The 19591-nt window shown below is 35.4% G+C and overlaps 2 protein-coding genes and 1 non-coding gene across 4 annotated transcripts; 1 reads left to right on the top strand and 2 right to left on the bottom strand.

Moving 5' to 3' along the window:
- Positions 8634-11282, top strand: LOC104700441 (thylakoidal processing peptidase 1, chloroplastic-like). 2 transcript variants are annotated; one of them, XM_010415964.2, is made up of 7 exons: positions 8634-9614; positions 9934-10002; positions 10104-10172; positions 10362-10448; positions 10528-10595; positions 10712-10848; positions 10954-11282. In XM_010415964.2, the coding sequence occupies exons 1-6, from the start codon at positions 8982-8984 to the stop codon at positions 10836-10838; spliced, it is 1053 nt and encodes a 350-aa protein (XP_010414266.1). In that variant the 5' UTR covers positions 8634-8981; the 3' UTR covers positions 10839-10848; positions 10954-11282. The 2 variants fall into 2 exon arrangements, with proteins under 2 accessions (XP_010414266.1, XP_010414265.1); XM_010415963.1 differs by having other exon boundaries at positions 8635-9614; positions 10712-11282.
- On the bottom strand, positions 14047-14117 carry TRNAG-GCC. The gene has a single exon. It is a non-coding gene; the product is annotated as a tRNA-Gly (tRNA).
- Positions 14499-19363, bottom strand: LOC104700440 (B3 domain-containing transcription repressor VAL1). The gene is made up of 12 exons (XM_010415962.2): positions 18681-19363; positions 18328-18409; positions 18139-18240; positions 17474-18036; positions 17250-17346; positions 16973-17147; positions 16755-16831; positions 16265-16654; positions 16104-16153; positions 15873-15986; positions 15702-15760; positions 14499-15448 (listed from the first exon to the last, which is right to left on the bottom strand). The coding sequence occupies exons 1-12, from the start codon at positions 18806-18808 to the stop codon at positions 14877-14879; spliced, it is 2409 nt and encodes an 802-aa protein (XP_010414264.1). The 5' UTR covers positions 18809-19363; the 3' UTR covers positions 14499-14876.

Genomic DNA, 19591 nt, shown 5'->3' with positions numbered 1-19591 from the left:
CGATTTTTTTTTTTTTTTTTTTTTTTTTGGGTAGAACATCAAAAACCTCACATATGTGGTTTCTGAATTTTTGCAATGGATTACATATTTTATTATACACTAGTATAACGTGTTAAATTCGAGTGAAGGAACATCACATATAAACTTTCTATTAACATGACAGCATCCAGTATCAATTATTATATCACAGTTTTACTGGAGTATTATAATTTTGGACTTTTTACAAGATCCAATATCAATTGTTATCCCCAAAAAACAAATGTGTACTATCGAAAAATCATATTCACGTTGCTATTCAGTAATTGTCTTAAGTACCGTATGAAGCTGACATGACATCTTCATTTTTATTCACGTCAAAAGCATTTCGTACCCTATTAATTAAGGTTAGTTGTCTCGTGTAAATCACTAGTAGTCTCTCCTATATATCTTTTTGACTGTAGAATTTGTAACGTCAAAAACGTTTCGTACCCTATTAATTAAGGTTTGTTGTCTCATGTCAATCAAATAGTTTTTTGACACTTGGATTTGTCCCACATAATTGCATCGTTCAACGTGGTAGGGAAAAATATATGTAAAAACTATAAAATATGTGTTTGATCTGTGCCTTTAACAGAAAAGAAAAAAAAATGTGTTTGATCTGTTTTTCTTCAGTCCCATTATTGGAGAGATAACAATGGGACTGTGGTACGAGAAGTATGGCAGGCCGTGGCTTCAACATCGACGACGCTTTAATGAAGAGCATGATAGATAAATATTTAGTCCAAAATTTAGAACATTTGTGTTTTCTATATATTTACAGCTTCTCTATTGTATTGTACCAAATCAGGAAGAAAAAGAAAATGAAAGTGTAACGCTTCCAAACCGAATTATCGGTTTGGGTGTCGGTCGACACATGTGGTTGACACCAACGAGGGGTGTCAGTCCACATCATTTATCGGTTAGTATTCGGGTTAGTTCTAATTTCTTCGGTTTGGCACGGTTTAATAAGACAAGCCCTAGGATTCATATTTAAGGATGATTTTGACGCTTTAGTGGCTTTGTTAGCCGTTTTCGTCCCAGAGAAAAGAGAGAAAGAGAATTAATTGAGAGATCATTTTGTAGGAGAAGGTTTTTTGTGCTAGTTTTGGTGTGTTCTGAGCATTAGAAAGGAGATTTGAGCATGGAGTGATGTTTGGAGGTTACTAGAAGGCTTAAATCTTAGTGTTCTTGTCCTTTTATTTATAAATCAAGGTGAATGAATGACCATGGCTTATATGAGTGATTAGATCCCTGTTTCATGTGTTTATATGATTGATGATTGATTTCCTTGTGTTTGTTTGATTTTGTGGTTGTTTGTGCGATTTTGTGGTTGTTTATGACTTGGTTTGGCTATTGTAAGTGCTATGGACAAGTTAGTGGCTTGTGGAGGCCGTGATATGTCGTTGGAGTCGACGAGAATTGATGCTAGGGAATCGGTATCGATCAATACCAGGAGGGTGTGTCGGTCAAATGGTTTCGCGATGGACTGTTGAGGGTGTCGGTCGACATTGGAGGTATGTGTCGGTCGACACTGGGTGGTTGGTTTTGGTCGACACTGGTGGTTGGTGTCGGTCGACGCCAGGAGGGTCTCTCGGTAGACACCAGTGTTCAGGAGACTGCAGATGTGTCTTTTTGCTTACCTGGTTTGATTGTTCTTTGTGAATTTCTTATGCTTGTCTTTTCTCTTGTGTGTATAGCCTACTAGATGAGAGGATTGCCTCACTAAGTATTTGTGATAATACTTATACATTTTGATTGTTGTTTTTCGTGCAGGTATGTGTGACGTGGAATCATGGCGATAAGGAGGAGGATGATCTAGGTTCTCGGTTTTATGATGTTGTTTTTAGTGTTTGTGTTGTTGAAACCTTGTATAGAAGTGTAATGCCCCGACCGCCACATCTTAGTGGGCCCCTTGTCCAATCCCATTTCACGGGCTCACCTTCCTTAATGGGTCTCACGACCTCTTACTAGGCCCGTGAACTCATCCATATCCAACGGCCGGTTTGCTACGTCCGGGAGGCTTTAAAGACTTGTTACCATCCCTACAAATCACCACATGATCTTTCCTTGTGTTTTGTCCTCACTCGCACAGTTCCGACAGTCACTTCTGGGAAGGTCATCTATCCTAAGACTACTCTAGCTCAAACATTCTTAACTATGGAATTCTCTTAGGCCTCTTGACCGAACAAAATAAGTACATTTTGGTGAAATAGATGGCCAAATAAATTCTTTTAAACCTCTCCGCAAATCTCTCGAACTGGGATAAAAAGTGGCAAAATCCATAATAATCACAATTTAGATATGGCTCCAGAAAAAAATAATCCATAGTTTTTTTAAGCCAGTGTCGGTATCAAAGCAGGTCCAATGTTATAAATGGCATGTACGAACGACTGCTGATTCATGTCAACCTCCCCCACTGACAAACTTACGAACGTTACGATTTTACATTTCTGATAGGACACCCTCGTATTTTTATCCTCACAACTAACATAAAAACCATTTTTACCGACATGTGACCTCAACTAAAACTAACATGCCAAGCATACTATTTTTGAATTTAAATGTATGTATAATTGTATATAACTTGGCACCGTGATTCTACCTTTAGTTTATAGTTTAACTTTCAAGTAAAACACTTTTTCAAAAAAAAAAACAAAAAAAAAACACTTTCAAATAAAACAAATTATAAGCTTAGAAATATCGTAAATATTAGTTTAAATTATACAGTGATTCACTGATTCTGTTCCAGAAAAAGAAAAGAAAAAAATCTGTCGGTGTAGTTCATAATTAAATCCCTTAACTAACCATGTAGACCCACTTCACAAGTCTGTCATGCATGTTTAAGTTTCCTCTTCATTTTTTTCTTGTTAGCATTTGTTCAGTGAAAGTTCCTTTTTCTAAAAAGAAAACTTTAGAACAAACGATAAAAAAAAAAGTTCTTATTGTTCTACATTAGAAACTACCATTATTAAGGAAATCAAAACAACATACAAAGCTATTCATTTGGATTCAGTTTTTGTTTGTTATGCATGCATGTTATGTTGTAATCCTTACATCTCTCACATGCATGCGTGTTTGTTGATGAAATAAAGGTCAATGTCAATGCCACTCATCGCCCAACAAAAAACTAAAAAAGATTCTCATTAAGATTATGATTAAAAATAGATGTGCTTTATTTACGAGATCGTCCCACGAAACTCAACCTCTTAGAGTATACTAGCTATATTTTAAATACATAATCACACACACACACACACACATATATATATATATATATCGACATTGATTCATACAATGCATGCCTAAATTCACATACATAGACACATATAGATAAATTTGATGAATAAATTAAAAATGTTATATGGTATTATAGTACTAAGAAATTTTAGAATGAAAATTCATATTCTTCTTTTAAAATGGTATAATATACTAAGAAATTCTAGAAATCAACGAAGCCAAGAAATTGTCAAAAAAAATATATAGAAAATTTAGATCATTTGTTTTTTCGATTATATTTCACACCAATTAGACCATCTTTAAAAGAATAAAAAAATTCACTCTAACGATTCTTTAAAAAAATAAAAAAATGTACTTTAATCATATATATATTTTTATTATATTTTATTTGTAGTAACCAATAGAAAAACGACACCTGTCTATTTACTAAGAGAATCGATTCTTGCGTGAGCAATTTAAGTATCAGTTTTTTTATTTTTTTCTTCTTTTTTATTATTATATATTATTTTCTAACCAAAGTTTTTCCTGAGTAACCCCACTAATAATACCCTTATAAAGTTATTTCTAGTGGAGAGTGCTCACCAAAACACTTATTAATAAAAAATTAATAGAGTGATGAGAGAGAAGAAGAAAAAGAAAGAATCGATACTGAAATTGTTTTAACAAGAAACGGTCCTTAATCAAAATTTACAGCTGTTATATTGTTATTGGCTACTATTATTAAAAAATAATATATATATATATATGATTAAAATAATATATATATATATATATATATATTTTTCTTAAAGCAACATGAGAGAGTTGCTGCGGTGGATTTGGTCTAAGTTTCTAATTTAACATGGTGAATCAGTAGTGAACCAATATGTGTATGTTTTCAAAATCTCTCAATCTGAAAATCAGTAAATTAATACGTATTTCTTACTTTAGGTCTTATCTTTTTTCTTACGTGAAAATCTCAAACATAAAAAAATCTGAACTGGGCTTTCAAATTTTTCTCTCGAAGGCAAAAAACCTAACGCAAATCTTAGTTCACTTCAACGGCTATGCCGCTGTCGTGTAGTCATCACTGACTGATTCCGGTAATCTCTTCTCTGGTGAGCCATCTAGTCTCTCCTCTTTGACTTGATGGATTTTGTTGCCACCGATTCTTGTCAGAACTCTGACGCTCTAAACTCTCCTCTCGCGACGGAAGATGTGACTCAAACCTTGCAGCACTCATCTCCGCTTCCGGCAGCTCCTGTCTCTACTCCATTTGTTCCCACCAATGGAGCATGGGCAAAACCGCCTAAAATCATCCCGGAAGTTGAACCTTTCCGTCATGAAACTCTAATTCCAATGGAAATAGGCAGAGCTGATCCGGATTTAGACATTTCTTCCTCCAGCGATTAAAGAGAATGGACAACTACGCTTTCCATGGGCAGCAAAGATGGACCCTTCGATCCAAAATCTCCATCGAACAACAACACCAACTTACATGGAAGATGGAACTCCCAAGGTACACATTCCAAACCATGTCTTGTTGAGAGGACTTGAGAATCAACAAGAATATGTGATAGGTCAGTTTAATCGTTGCCTTACACCATATGGAGGTCCCATCAATGCAGTGGCTAATAGAATTTGGGGGAAAAGTGTAAGATTTTCTCACGAAAACTTGGGGAATCCTCTTATTTGTTTCATATTCTGGATGCACCAACTAGAGCTTGGGTTATACAGTGCGGTTTATGGCACATTGATGACTGCATCATGTTCGTTGCTCCTTGGACTTCTGCTGATACATTAGCTCTGCCAGATATCACATATGTCCCGGTCTGGGTTACGCTAAAAAACTTCCTTAGTCGTCTTTACTCGCACTGGGGAATCAGTTGGATAGCTTTGGGTTTACGCGAACCTATGGCTACTGATAAAACAAGGCTGAATCTGTCTCTAATGGGAGTGGCTAAGCTCATGGTTGAAATTGAGCTAGAAAAAGGATTTCCACATAGAATTGTTGTCGAGAACAAAAGAGGCTATGTCTCTATGGTGGATGTGGAGTATTCTTGGCTTCCATCAAAATGTAGTAAATGTGGGTTTGTAGGCCACAAAAAAAAACTAGATGTCTTCTCTTTTCTCAAGCAGGTTCTGTCTCTAATTTGGCCTCTAAGGTTGATGTAATTCCAGTTGTTGTTGAAGGTAATAAAATTCCCCAAACACCCCTTGTTGAGGCTGCCAAACCCTCATGTGTTACTACACCCATTGTTGCACAAGAAAATCTTGTTGATTGTGCATCACCAACTGCTGCAGTGATAGGTGCATGTTCTGTTTCTGCCTGCACTTATGTCTCCCCTACTCTCTCAGTTGAAGTTTCTCTTGTTGAGAATACAGTTGAAGCTCCTACTACCAACACCACTACCTTATGCAGCCCTATTCCCATCAACACTGAAGTTGTATTGTCATCTTCTCCAATGGTAATAGTCCCATTTTCTCCCTCTTGTTCAAGATCATTTCAAAATGAGTTTGTGCAGGAAAATATCGTATGAAGTAATCAATTTGCTGATTTTGATGTTGGAGTTCATGGTTATGAGATGGGTGATGAATCCTCTTAACGTACCCGAGGAGGATGGACAATCAAACCTACCCAAAAACTCCAAGATAAATGGATTACGGTCAGAGGACGAGGCAAGCGTGATCGTGTTGGCCGCAGTGGTCGAAGATGATCGATCCAAAAATAGCTAGAGAATTAATTTTTCAGTTTCCACTAATTCTATCTTTCTCTCTTTTAAAAATATGCTTTATTGTATAATCTCTTATTACTTTACTTTTAAAAACTATATGATCTACAAATCATCCCTATATTACTTTTTATGCATTTTAATTGAAAGCCATTTAACAAAAAAAAATTCAAACATAATTCTTACTCGAGACTCGAGTTATATCTTTTTATAGTTATTTGTTTAAAAATTAGAAATAACATGAATACATCAAATTAACAAAGAAGCCCGTTTAAATTATTGGAGAGACAACTAACAATGGGACTGCGGTACGAGAAGTATGGCAGATTCCATGTGCCATGGCTGCAACATCGACGACGCTTCAATGAATTAATAAAGGACATGATGGCGAAACCCAAATTAACGATAATTTGTCTTTTCTATATATATACAGCTTTCCTATTGTACTTTGACCAACTATTTTATCATTGTGTGATTCGGAGATCTAGGCGCCTTTTCAAAATTCTATCTTTTCATATTGGCAAGTTTTTGCAATTGCAAAAACGTCTAGTACATATATAATATATCTTTACTGATTCAAGTTATTCCTCTGCGAAATAATAGATGTGAGTTGAACATATTTTTTTTTAATGATTTGTTCAATTTTCTAATATTTTAGTTGAATTGGTTGAATCAATTGTCCAACTTATTCATCTAAAATGACAAAAATGGGATGAATGTCCATTCAACTCTTCCAACTTATTAACTTGTGTTAACTATTTCTATTTGCACCCTAATAAATAGTAGTTTTCAAAGTAATGTCATTTTGCAAATTAACCCAAAAGTAAAATCTACATCATCTTTAACACATCCTATGTATGTGTGTGAGTTTCTTAAACAAATATCAACTGGACATTTCTTCTGTTGGAGTAACTTGACCAGTTAAACCCCAGTCTCATACTATATAGCAACAAAAAAAAATGTTCATAGTGGTTACTTTACTTTTAAGTTTTGACTATATTTATTTAACATTAGATAAGAAACTATGGTATGCATATTTATAATTTGATATTTTATAAAATATTAAATTAAAATTTAGGCCATCTCCATTAGATATATTAGAAGAGTGTCTTAACATATATTAAATATATATTAATTTGTCTTGGAAAATAAAATGTGAGACACTTTTGTTAAGTTTGTTATTGTTTTTAAGACACCCATAATATAATATCAGTATTTTATAAATAAAATTGATGTGAAGACATCCACAAAAATTATGCAATGTAAATTGTCTTAGTGATTCTTCTTCCAAAACAAGTCTGTCGGTGTACCCACAAATCCCATAGTAAACCATGTGACCCACTTCACAAGGGAAAGAAATAGTAAAACAAAAAAGGCATATGGTAAAAGTTATATAAAACAATCTTCGAGACCAATTCTCAAGAATGTGATCTGTAAACTCTTAGATTATGTTAATTTGTTTATCTGGCTAAGAGAATATAGCGTCGCATCAGATATGTTGTAGGATGCAGAGTCTCATCATTTGTCAGTTTCCTCTTCATTGTTACCCTACATGGCTACGCGCTAACTCTTTTTTAACATTTGGTTAATCAAGTTCTTATCCTACGTTAACTCTCTTTTTAACATTTGGTTAATCAGATATGAAACATGTACATGATGACTTATTCCATCACCTTTTCAGACTTTTCAGAGAAAAAAAAAAAAGGAAAGAAGGTGCAACTCACACTTCGTGTATACTTTTGTATATTCTTAATTACAACGAATAAGTAAAATTTTGCTTAAGTTAACTTACTCAAATATTTGAATGCAGTTTGAATCTTTCAGACTTCATCAGTGAGTGAGAGGATAGACGGTACTTAGCTTTCTTTTTCTTTTTTTTGCTAGACATATACAATTAGGAAATTTAGAAGAGTTATGGTAGCCGGACTTGAGCACATGTTTTTGAAACATTTAAATGGGCCCCCACTTTGAAGGGGCTCCACTTTTTTATTTTTTTGGTGTTATATATGAATGATAAGTAGGAAATTTGATGAAAATTTTTAATAGAAAAAGTAAAAAATGGTTATCTTTTTAAAAAATTGAAGTTTTAGTTTAGTTTATTTTTAAAGATTTTATAGTAATATATTTTTAATATAAGATTTTTATTAAATGATATATTTTTACTTTGTAGGTTTTGATATTATGAAAGTATAATGTCATTTTACCTAGAAAACTTGATATTTTACAAAAAAAAAAAAAGTGCAACTTTTTCTTAATTTGTATAGGGCCCCATTTCATTGGTCCGGCTCCGTATTTTAAAACTCAAAACTTGATTAAGCCATGGTATTTTAAGCATATTCTCTACGTAAATTTACATATTTAATCTAAAATCAATAAATCATAAAACTGATCAGCGTTGACATTGTTTGTTTCGTCATCGTTGACCTCACGCACTCAACATATAATGATATAAATAACGACGAGCATGCTAAAATATTTTAAAGACATACTAAAACCTCCCACTAGTTAATGTGTCCGTTATTTTACAACGGCATTACAAATAACGAGATCGTGCGGCCCATAAAAGCCCAGCAGCCGAGTTTGACTCATCTCCTTCTTCTTCCTTTTCTTGGGTCAAACTTTTGACTTTTCTGCAAAAATTAATTTTAAAATAAACAAAAAAAAGAGTTCATCTCAGATAAACTCACCACCACCCTCTCTCTCTCTCTCTCTACCAACGAAGAAGCTTCCTTTGATTAAACTCAAAAGATCTGCCCTTTAGGGATACCCAGATCTTCCCTCTCTCTAAAGTCTCCACCTTTAACGCGTTTTCCTTCTCGAAACCTTCGCCGGCGAATCCACCTCGTCGGACATAGTTCGACCTTTTCAATTCGTCGATTCTGCTTTCAATTTACTGATCGACTGATTAAGAATGAGTTACTGGTTCTTCTGAGTCTCTCTTTATCTGAAAAGGTTTCGCTTTACGACACTTCAATTTACCCTTACTTGCTCAAGTTCTTCTTAAGACTCGTACTTATGGCGATTAGAATTACTTTCACCTACTCCACCCATGTTGCTCGGAATCTCGCCGGGACCCGTGTGGATCCCGGCGGCGATCTTCGTTGCTGCTTCAAGTCCCTGGTTCGTCCTCGGTTCTTCACCAACAAGCGTGATTTCGATCGATCTCCGACTCGATCTGCGTCCATGTATGGTAGCGTCGCGAGGGAGCTCATCAGAGAAGGAAGTCAAAGTCCGCTTGTGATGGGTTTGATCTCGATCTTGAGGTCAACGTCGGCTCATGAGTCGTCGTCGTCGTCGTTAAATGTTTTGGGGGTTTCGTCTTTCAAGGCTTCTTCTATTATTCCGTTTCTTCACGGGTCGAAATGGATGAAGAAGGCTCCTGATATTGATGTGGACAGAGGAGGAACGGCGTGTGGTGGTGGTGATGATGATGATGAGCAGGAGTTTAGTGGTAAGGATTCGAGGAGTGGAGGAGGAAGTGGATGGGTTAATAAGCTTTTGGGTATCTGTTCTGAGGATGCTAAGGCTGCTTTCACGGCGGTTACTGTCTCTATCCTCTTCAGATCGGCTCTTGCTGAGCCAAAGTCTATTCCTTCTGCGTCTATGTACCCTACCTTGGACGTTGGTGATCGTGTTATGGCGGAGAAGGTACCAATTCTGAGTTTGTTATCTATAATTGCTATGATTTTGATTGTACTCATAGATGATGGAATTGGATGGTGACTTTTAGCCTGTTCTGAAATTACTTCATTCTTGCATGTTTATGATGGAGTAGTTGTATGATAATCGTATGCTTTATTGAGTGTGGACATATTGTTCTTGTAAGCTTGATGGCATTGATGTGAAGGTTGCTCCATAGGCAATTTGCTAGACTGTAACTTGATATTTTTAGTTGTTTTTGAATGAGATTCTTATAGTTTCTTATGACTAAACTGATGAGTTTTTTTGCCTTGGTGTTGCTGGTCAGGTTTCCTACTTTTTCAGGAAGCCAGAGGTGTCAGATATAGTAATTTTCAAGGCTCCTCCAATTTTGCTGGTAGGTCACAGTTTCAAACTTTTTTGCATCAGATGTTTCAATCTGTGTATGGCATCTTGAATTGTGAATTAAGTAAATGTTGTTCTCCTTTTGAATTGTAGGAACATGGGTACGGTTGCAATGATGTTTACATAAAAAGGATAGTGGCAAGTGAAGGTGACTGGGTTGAAGTAAGCCCTTATATCCAATCCACTTGTTGATTGATCCTTTTCACCCATTGAAGTCTTTGTTCACTCGGTCGGTATTGCTTTTGTTGAGGATTTGTTGGACAAAAAAAGTTTTCTCAGAAATGTACCCAACCCTTTTTTCTGTCTTTTTTATCAAACAACTGTCTAACCTGTGCATTGTGTACTATGTAGATTCGTGATGGGAAGCTCCTTGTAAATGACATTGTACAAGAAGAAGATTTTGTCTTAGAGCCAATGTCGTATGGAATGGAACCAATGGTAACTTGTAATTACCACTTATTTATTCTTGTTAAGTATCAGACTGCTGATAAGCTTTGCTTCACATGTTTAATTGCAGTATGTCCCTAAAGGTTATGTTTTCGTCCTTGGAGACAACCGCAACAAAAGTTTTGACTCTCACAACTGGTAACTCTCTAAAATCCAAAATCAGTTTTGAGGATCAAATACATATTATCTATTATGAGCAGTCTTTGTAATAGTGTGCGTCCGCATTGATACTAATGGTGAATGTGTTAATGCAGGGGTCCGCTTCCAATAGAGAACATCATTGGAAGATCTGTGTTCCGGTATTGGCCACCGAGCAAAGTATCAGACACCATATACCACGACCAAGCTATCCCAAAGGGACCTGTTGTTGCAGTTTCATGACAAAATAAAGGTGGATGCTTCTTAATATTATTAAAGCACAAGATTGTGCAAAACCAGTCTGGTCAGAATTGGGTACACTTGGAACTGAAAACTCAACACGTTACGATATCTGCAGATACATACTCTGTATCGTTATGGATCGACATCTGGTTCTCTTAGCAGATGGTCGGGAAGCCGGAGAAATTATGTGTATAAAAGGAATGGAAGATGCAAACAAAGAAAAGATAAGAAAGCTTTACTGTGATTGTTGTGTGTTAAACCCTGAATTCAAGACACTGTTGTAAAGCCGTATAGGCAATTGTCAAACACGAAAGGGTTTTTTTTTTGTTTTTGTTTTTGAGTTTTGTAGAAAAGGATCGTGTGTGTAATTTACCCGTGTTGTTGTAAGAAAAAATATGAAATCTTTTTGTTATGATAATAAGTAAAGTGTTATATCTTAATATTTTGAACATTAGTCTGTATTATACAGGACGACTATGTTAGAGCATGTGCATTGGCAGAAACTCAAATGAATTTCTCACTAATATAATATTAGTTTTTTTAGTGTAGAGAAATTTGAGAACTTTTGATTAATTTTGTATGTCCATTGGAGTGAGAAATCCAATAAGTTTTTCATTCTTACAATATTATTATTTTTAATATAATTTTATATTTTAAGATAATTTTATTTGAATATTTATTTTGTTATTTTGTATTTTATCTTAACATTATTAATATTTTATAAACAAACTAAATTATTTATTAAATATATTTAATTTTATTAATTAGTTATATTTTATATAATATCAACTAATATTACTTTAAAATAATATGAACTAAATAATATTATGCAAAATGGAACTTGTTAAATAGCTAGTTTTATTTTATGATTTATAAAAAATAAAAAAAATAACAAATAATATCAAATAAACTATTTAATTAAGATTTTAAATTTTTTATGGAGTTAATTTATTATAACAAATTTTAACAACTTAGAAAATGACATATGTGTCACATGAGTGAGTAATGGATCTTATGAGTTTCTCAAAATTATTGGAAACATTGAGAATTGGTTCTACACAAACCTTGATGATACAGCTCAAATGCACTAGCCGGGAATCGAACCCGGGTCTGTACCGTGGCAGGGTACTATTCTACCACTAGACCACTGGTGCTTCTTGTCTATTTAAATAAACTTATAATAATAATACCAAACATTAATTTTGTCTTTGAGCAAACAACGAGGCAGCTCCAATTTCATGCTTACCAGATGGTAATTCACTTTCACCCAGTTCCTAAGGATACAAGATGGAAATCAGTTTCTACATGTCAAATTGTGTAACCTTTTCCTTTTCTTTATTAAAAGACATTGCAAATTACTATTTTACTAAATATGTCATCCATTTTTTGTCCATTCACCAAAAGGGCAAGATCTCATGAATCATTGACACTACATGAATTTCAATACAAATAGTATTGGAAAAAAAAACATTGACAGAAAAGACTTTTTATTAGAGGATCAATAAGATTATAAGAAGTCTAAGATTGAACTGTCTTACGAGAAACTCATCTAAACCCGTGTTACCAAATGTTGGAGCAAGAGCTTCTCATATATGTGGTGTAAGACATTGATGAATATAACTAAAGTTGTCCTTTGAGAAGTTTCAATGCCTCAATATTCAATTATTTTATGAAATATAATCAAAATCTTATTAGTTTTGAAGAAAAACCTAAAATATCCTTCTTTGGTCTTTGCACTTAAATAAAGTGTCTCAATGAGCTACTTCATTTCATGTTTTCTTTTCTATCTTAATAAGCTCTTTAGATCATCAATAATTTTCTTCCTTTGAATTTTTAAATATTCAAATTTTGGTAAGAAACTTATTAGTATTCAAATATTAGTATACATAATAAAACTTAAGAGTATAAAAAAATGTGGAAAAAATTTAAATATGATAATGAAAAGAAGTAAGAAGGAGACTATATTATTAACATAAAAAACAAAATTTAATGCTAACATATTTGAGTACTTCGATGAGGTTGAAATATAAATTGATGAGAACTTTTTTTTTTCAAGGTTCGTGTAGAAATTGTTTTCCTTAGAGTCAATGGCATTTTTTTTTTTGAATTTAATATTAAATTATAATAAATAAATAAAAAACGTTTTTGGAGCCAATGGCATATTAAATGGAACAAATAGTTAGTAACTTGTAATTAACGACTTGTTCATCCTTGTAAAAGAATCAGACTGCTGTAAAGGTTTGCTTTTCATGAATTTTTTGCAGTTTGTTCCAAAAAGCTAAATCTTTGTCCTCGGAGACAACCGCAACAAAAGCTTTGACTCTCAAAAATGAACTCTTTAAATGCATATCAATTTGGAAGATATAATACATATATAATCTATTCTGAGCATTTTTGTAATCAGTCTTTAATATTTGTGTGTTTAAAATTGTCAAACAAAAGGGTATTTAACTATTTATTTTTGTTTTGAGTATTTGTAAAAATATTTTGTTTTGAGTTTTTGAAAAAATATTTTTGAAAACATTTGTGTTGTAAAGAAGCAAAATTGTGAACGTTACGATCATGTTTAAATTTTTCTTTAAAAAAAAAACCTTTCATTTCATACCTTATACTTCTTAAATGGGATATCGGTTCATACAACAGTGCCTCCTATATGAGTAACACCTACACAATAAAGAGAGATACAAAAAAAAGGAAAAACAAATGAACAAGTGACCACCTCGAGAACATGTTAGTCTTGAAACAACTGAAACCATGTAACTAATGTTGTATCTTCCGGATCTTGTGAAATGAAACCTGGGACCTGAGATCTTGAGAAGGATTCCAAGCGACTTCGGATGATGACCTTGGTCTCGTTAATCAATATGCATGGGGGTCGGGAAACCGCATTGTATAACCTTGAATTTCGCTCCTTCCAGAATAAATAAACGACTGCTTGAAAGGCCAATCCTATCAATGCCACATTCTGATAATCGAAGAATAAATGCTGCCAAGTATTTTGTTACTTGGCATGTTTAAATTTGCAACCCTAGTATTCTGTTACATATTATTTAACTTGAGTTGATTAGTAAGTTAGTAACTTTAAATTATTACAGAACAAAAGGAAAAAAAATATGAAAAGCTCAGAGTGTGGCATTTCTCAACCGAAAGTTCAGGAGAATGCGAAGGACCCAACCAACGCTAAACCAAATTCATCACAGCTCAAAAATGCACCAGCCGGGAATCGAACCCGGGTCTGTACCGTGGCAGGGTACTATTCTACCACTAGACCACTGGTGCTTTGATGCTTTAACACGGATAAATACAATAAAGTACACTCATTTTCTACTGTAACGAGACTAATTGTAAAATATGAAAGAAAAATTTTGAGATGAGATTGAAGATATTCTTCTCAAAGCTATGCAATTGTAAACTCATTGTTATTGAAACTGAAAAAAACTATAGTATAAAAGAACATATTTACAAAATCTATCCTGCCAATAAATCTGTCTATCAATTTTAATTCTGTCGGTAGCCAAAAGAAACTACCGTTTTTTTAATGTGGGTTTCAAAAGTGTAGAAATTAGCTCAATCTGATTGTGTACCACATCTTCTTATATAAGCTTAGCACTATTTATTTTCTTTCATAACCCTGAAAATCGAATGATAAGAGACAATAAATTAAGAAGAATGATCCTTAATTAAATCCTAATGCCAATTCCATGTGAGGTTGGAAACAATAAAAAGAAATTCAAATGTTACATCACCAAGCCATTAAGCTCTATTTGCCTTCTACAAAAACCCACATTAATGGAGACATAACATACTAAACTCACCACAAACCATTTGAAAAAGAAAAAAAAATTACAAAAACAAAAGACGGATCATTTCTGGTTGTCTTGACTCTTGAACCTAAGGTCTTGACTCTTGAACCTAAAACTTATTTTTCCTACAACTATGACACAACATAATCAAACACAAAACTGTACCTCTCTCTCATTCTCACTCCTTCTTCTACACTGTCCTCAGCTTTTGGTCTTTCCCTTTTTTCCTTCCATATCAGCTTGAACCTCTCGGATCTTCACCAATTTTCTCAGCCTCTCCTTCTAACTCCTTAACTCCTAAACCATCACCGTCTTGAGCCTCGCCTGAACTCTCCCCTATTTTTCTTTTCCTACTCTCGTCTTTCTCCACCGCAACAGCTTCAACATCTTCTTTGTTGTATGGATCACTGTTCAGATCTATCCTCGCTGAGTTCGCCTCCTTCTCTGCCTTACTCTTATCAGACTCAGCCTGTTCCATGTCCTTCTTCTCCTTATCTTCCGCTGCTGGTCCATCGCGTTCTAACAGCTTCTTCTTCCTCCTCATCATAAGCGTCTTGAACCTTCTCTTCACGGTGCTACACACGTTGCACCCGCAGTTGGGCTTGTGCCTACCTTTCCCACTTGGTGGCTGAATGCACACAATGCAAGAGCATCCAGCCCGGTGCCTTGGATGTCTGGTTGTGGTTGCAACCTCTGGCTCGCCTATTGTGTCTCCTAAGACTGCTGCACTCGCTAGTGCATCCAAACCAGACTGTTCTTGCTCACTTTTTGCTGCCTGGCTTTCCCCAGTTCTTCTCTTCTTGTACTCTACACAAATACACAAACAGACAGTTAGTGTCTTTGAGACTTGAGAGATTCTCAATAAGCTGAGTACACGTACAGTAAGCTGCGTTCATAAAACGAATTTGCAGGATACATAACAGATACATATCCTGACGTTTTTATACCAACGCCCAACAATACTATGCTCACAGTACAACTACTAGGAAACAGTCTCTCACTCTAATGCAATAAGCTAATGACAAGGAACCATGAGAGGCCAAAGTAGAATAGATTTCACCTGCTTTAAGAACATTCTCAAGTTCCTTCAGACTCTCCTCCGGTGTAGAACATGAACACCTATCACCAATGTATATTTTATTCGTTACAGCGACAGGACCTCAAGATTAAAAACCTAAAATGAATATTGATTCAGGTGTCACGAGATAGAAAAAATAGTGAAATTTCTTACCTGCTCGCGTCCCAAACATTGTCTATACATGTCCATTTGAAGGGAAGAAGAGCGTTTATAGGTAACCTTCTCCATTTCGAGCAGTCGTCACAAGATGTCCATCGTTCTTGTTCACTGGACCACAAAAGACATTTGTTAAAAAATCGCTTGCAAGCTGGAGATAAGCACCAAGTGCAAGTATGGATATAATTCATATGATAATGTATGTTTCCGTTCATATAAAGAACTTACCCTGAAGGTGTTGTAGTGACTATAGTCCTCTTTCCAAAGACAGGAGGTTCCTGTAATAACATTAAAAAGAACTATGAGTTAACTAAGAGTAATCCAGTACAACAATGTAAATCACATGAAACCCATTGTTAGTAAGAAAATTAACAAGGTGGACCACTTACGTCAAATTCTTCAATTTCATGCTCCTCAACGACGACGATGGTAGGCTTTGCACTAGGAGCGGGACGAAGCAAGTCCTGAGCTTCTTCCCAGGTGAGTCTCAGCTCCATAGACTCTTCACTATGCAAAAGAAGTCTCTTATTTTTGGCCCCGATGGTTCGCGTTCTCTTCTTCTCTTTAACTCGTGTAGGATCATCACCTATCCTGCCCCCGTTATTCTCATTCTTTGTGCTACTACTACCACCATAAGGTGAGCTCAAATTCTCAGGCATACCATTCGATTCTTTTGGTATTACTGAGGGACCCGAGGAACCATTTATGGAGGGTGGGTTTTCTGTAACACCAGACGATGATGTGTCCTCAGTTGAAGTACCGTTGGTGACACCACAACCCTGGTTACAAATATTGGAACCGGATAAGAATGGAGCTAAAGCAGAATATTAAAAAAAAAAACAGCACATTCCTGCAAAAGCCAGTTCATAGAAACCAAACCTGCATGTCTCCACCATTAGCTGACTTCCTGGAACCCATGATTAGTTTTCCACCAGGTTCAACTCGACTGAAAGTTACTGTTCAGGTGAAAAGAAAGCCACACAATGAGGAAAAAAAAAACAACAGTTTTTGAATGGTTCATGAAGCTTTGATGTAAGTACCAACAAAATCCTGAAGCTTTGATGTAAAACTATATTATAAAGCTACGGGAGAAGTACCTGTATCACCAGCCTGTAGCAACATGGACTGTATGCAAGGAGTGACACCTTCCAAGACATACATTCTACTGTTGTTATTAGGCCAATATCTGAACTGGAACGTCCACTCCTTACCCTTCACATCTTGGATTTTCAAAGGAATGCCTTCTGATTGACTAATTGGAGGAAAATATGCCTATATATACAACCATGCCAATAAAGTCATAACTCTCCAAGATAAAGAAACACGCGAAAAAAAAGAAGAGAAGACAGCACCATATATATATGGGAAAGTTACCTCTGCACAAGCTTTTGGAAGAACTAGACGACCAATGCGACCAGCATCACTGGCACTGAGAGTTTTCTCAAAAAGAGGTACAATGTTCAAATTCAAGCTAAGATTGTTAAGATAAACATTGGAGTTACCAGAAGTCTGTATAGAATAAGTTCTGGCCAATACCGCGGAAGTAAACATTGGCAAAAAAAATATTGAAAGCAGAGAAGAAGCAAATAAAAGGATACTTTCCAGAGATTTGCTGAACCTCTTTATCTGTATATTTAGGCCAATACCGCGGAAGTAAATGGCCTTTCCCTCGCCCTTCGACAGGAGGCCTTCCAATCCGGGCCTGAGCAGATTTACTACCCACAGGAGGAGTTGACATAGCAGGTTTTGACGGCTTTTGCAGAATGTTAGAGGCAGAGCAATGGACCATGTTGGACTGAGAAGAAGCACCAATGTGTTTCTTTCCCTCGATACCTTCGGTTGAAAAAGATGGGCTATATGGAAGTACTGACAAACCCATGTTCAAAGATGGCTGTGACGGTGATGATTCATGCATTTCCCCAGCATCCAGCCTGTACCCGGTGGTGGTATTACCAAACCCACGGTGAGGCATGAACTCTTCTCTTTTATCCCCGCCCATGACTAGTGGCTGAGCCTCACCTCTGTGGGCTTGAGAAAAGAGATCTGCTTCGTTTCTTCCTCCCTCAATATTCATCCCACTTTCCCCGTTCACATGTTGCCTATCAGCTAACGCTTTCATTGTCAATCTGCTAAACACACCTGGATTCTCACCCCTCTTATTCTGCAAAAGATTAGTAAATGTAAAGACATAATCATTAGAACAACAAACAACTTGAATATATACTACAAAACGAGTAAACCAAGGCTAGTCAAAAAAACTCACCAAATTGAGTTGATGGCAGCTAGCACAAGTACTACAACCAACACCACCATAGTCCATAAGCTCAATCATTACCTTAGAAGCAATGCATCCACAATGTAGTCTCTGTCATTGCAGAAAACTTCAATAAGAATAACAAAAATTGCAGAGATAAAGAGAAAACATATATTCATACAGTTTCACAAATCGAACCTTGTTGCACAAATAGCATTCCCTCCAACCAGATTGGTCCTTATGGAATTGTTCACAGAAAAGAGAACTCTCATATGCAGATCTATATGATAAAAAATCATTACAACGACCAATCAATTCTTCTCTCAAAATTTTATTCCTTTTATGTACCAAAGTCACATATTTTGTGCTATTTATAGATTAAACCCATCTATCTACGTAGTCAAAACACAACAACACAATACGCAAAACCAAGGAATCAAAAACAGAGGAATCAAGAATACAAGAACAGGGTCATGAAAAAGATCGAGACTTTGATTCAAGAATCGAACAAATTAGAGAGATTGAGATTGAGATTGAGAATGAGAGAGTACCCGCAACGATAACAGAGATCAGCAAGGAGACCAGATCGAAGAGGCCAACCTTTCTTCCATTCAACAGTAGAGGTCGTACCACATGAAGCGTTCATGCACATCTTTGACCCCATTTTGACTTCAAACATCACACCTAGATTTTCGAATTCGAATCCCAATTCCCCCAAAATCGTAAATCCCTAAGAGAACTAGAACACCGAATCGGAGATGAAATCGACGTGAATTGATTTTAAAATTGAAAAAGGATTAGACTTTAGTCATGGAAACATGCATCGACGTTGTGGGTCGAAATCGAAGCCATGTAGAGAGACAGAGAGATCAGAGGATTGTTGGTGAAAAAGGAGTGTGAAAACACCGGCGGGGAGATTAAAAAAGAGAAGATTTTTTTAGACGGCGAATTGAAGAGGACTGTAACGGCGAAGAAGAAGAAGAAGAAGAAGGCAACGAGGTTTTGGTTTTTTTTGGTTTTTTTTTTTTTTGGGTGATTTTTTTTTTTATAATTTAGTTCTTCGATGTGAAAATTAGGATTATGGGTGAGATAGAGAGAGAAAGAGAGAGAGCATGCAAGAGAGTACGAAACGCATAAAAATGCATGCACGACACTTGATGAAGACTTTACAAAGACACAAAAGTAACCAGAGAGAGATTTAGTAGTAGAAGAAGGGAGAGACACAAAGTGAAAGACTTAAAATTTTTTTTTTTTTTTTTTGATGTTGGGATTGAGATTTTTTATTGATTTATATAGGCATGAAAATTAGGGTTGGTAGGAATCATATATTTTGGAAATAAGAATATTATGACGTAGGTTTTAAATATTTGGTTATATGTATTCTGCTATTTTAGGTACTTTACATAATAAAATTTTGGAATATCATAATTTATTTAGAAACTAATTATTTCTTTTTGATCAT

Source organism: Camelina sativa, chromosome 7, assembly GCF_000633955.1.
Source record: "Camelina sativa cultivar DH55 chromosome 7, Cs, whole genome shotgun sequence".
Lineage (NCBI taxonomy): Eukaryota > Viridiplantae > Streptophyta > Magnoliopsida > Brassicales > Brassicaceae > Camelina > Camelina sativa.
This window is presented reverse-complemented; position numbering and strand designations above follow the sequence as displayed.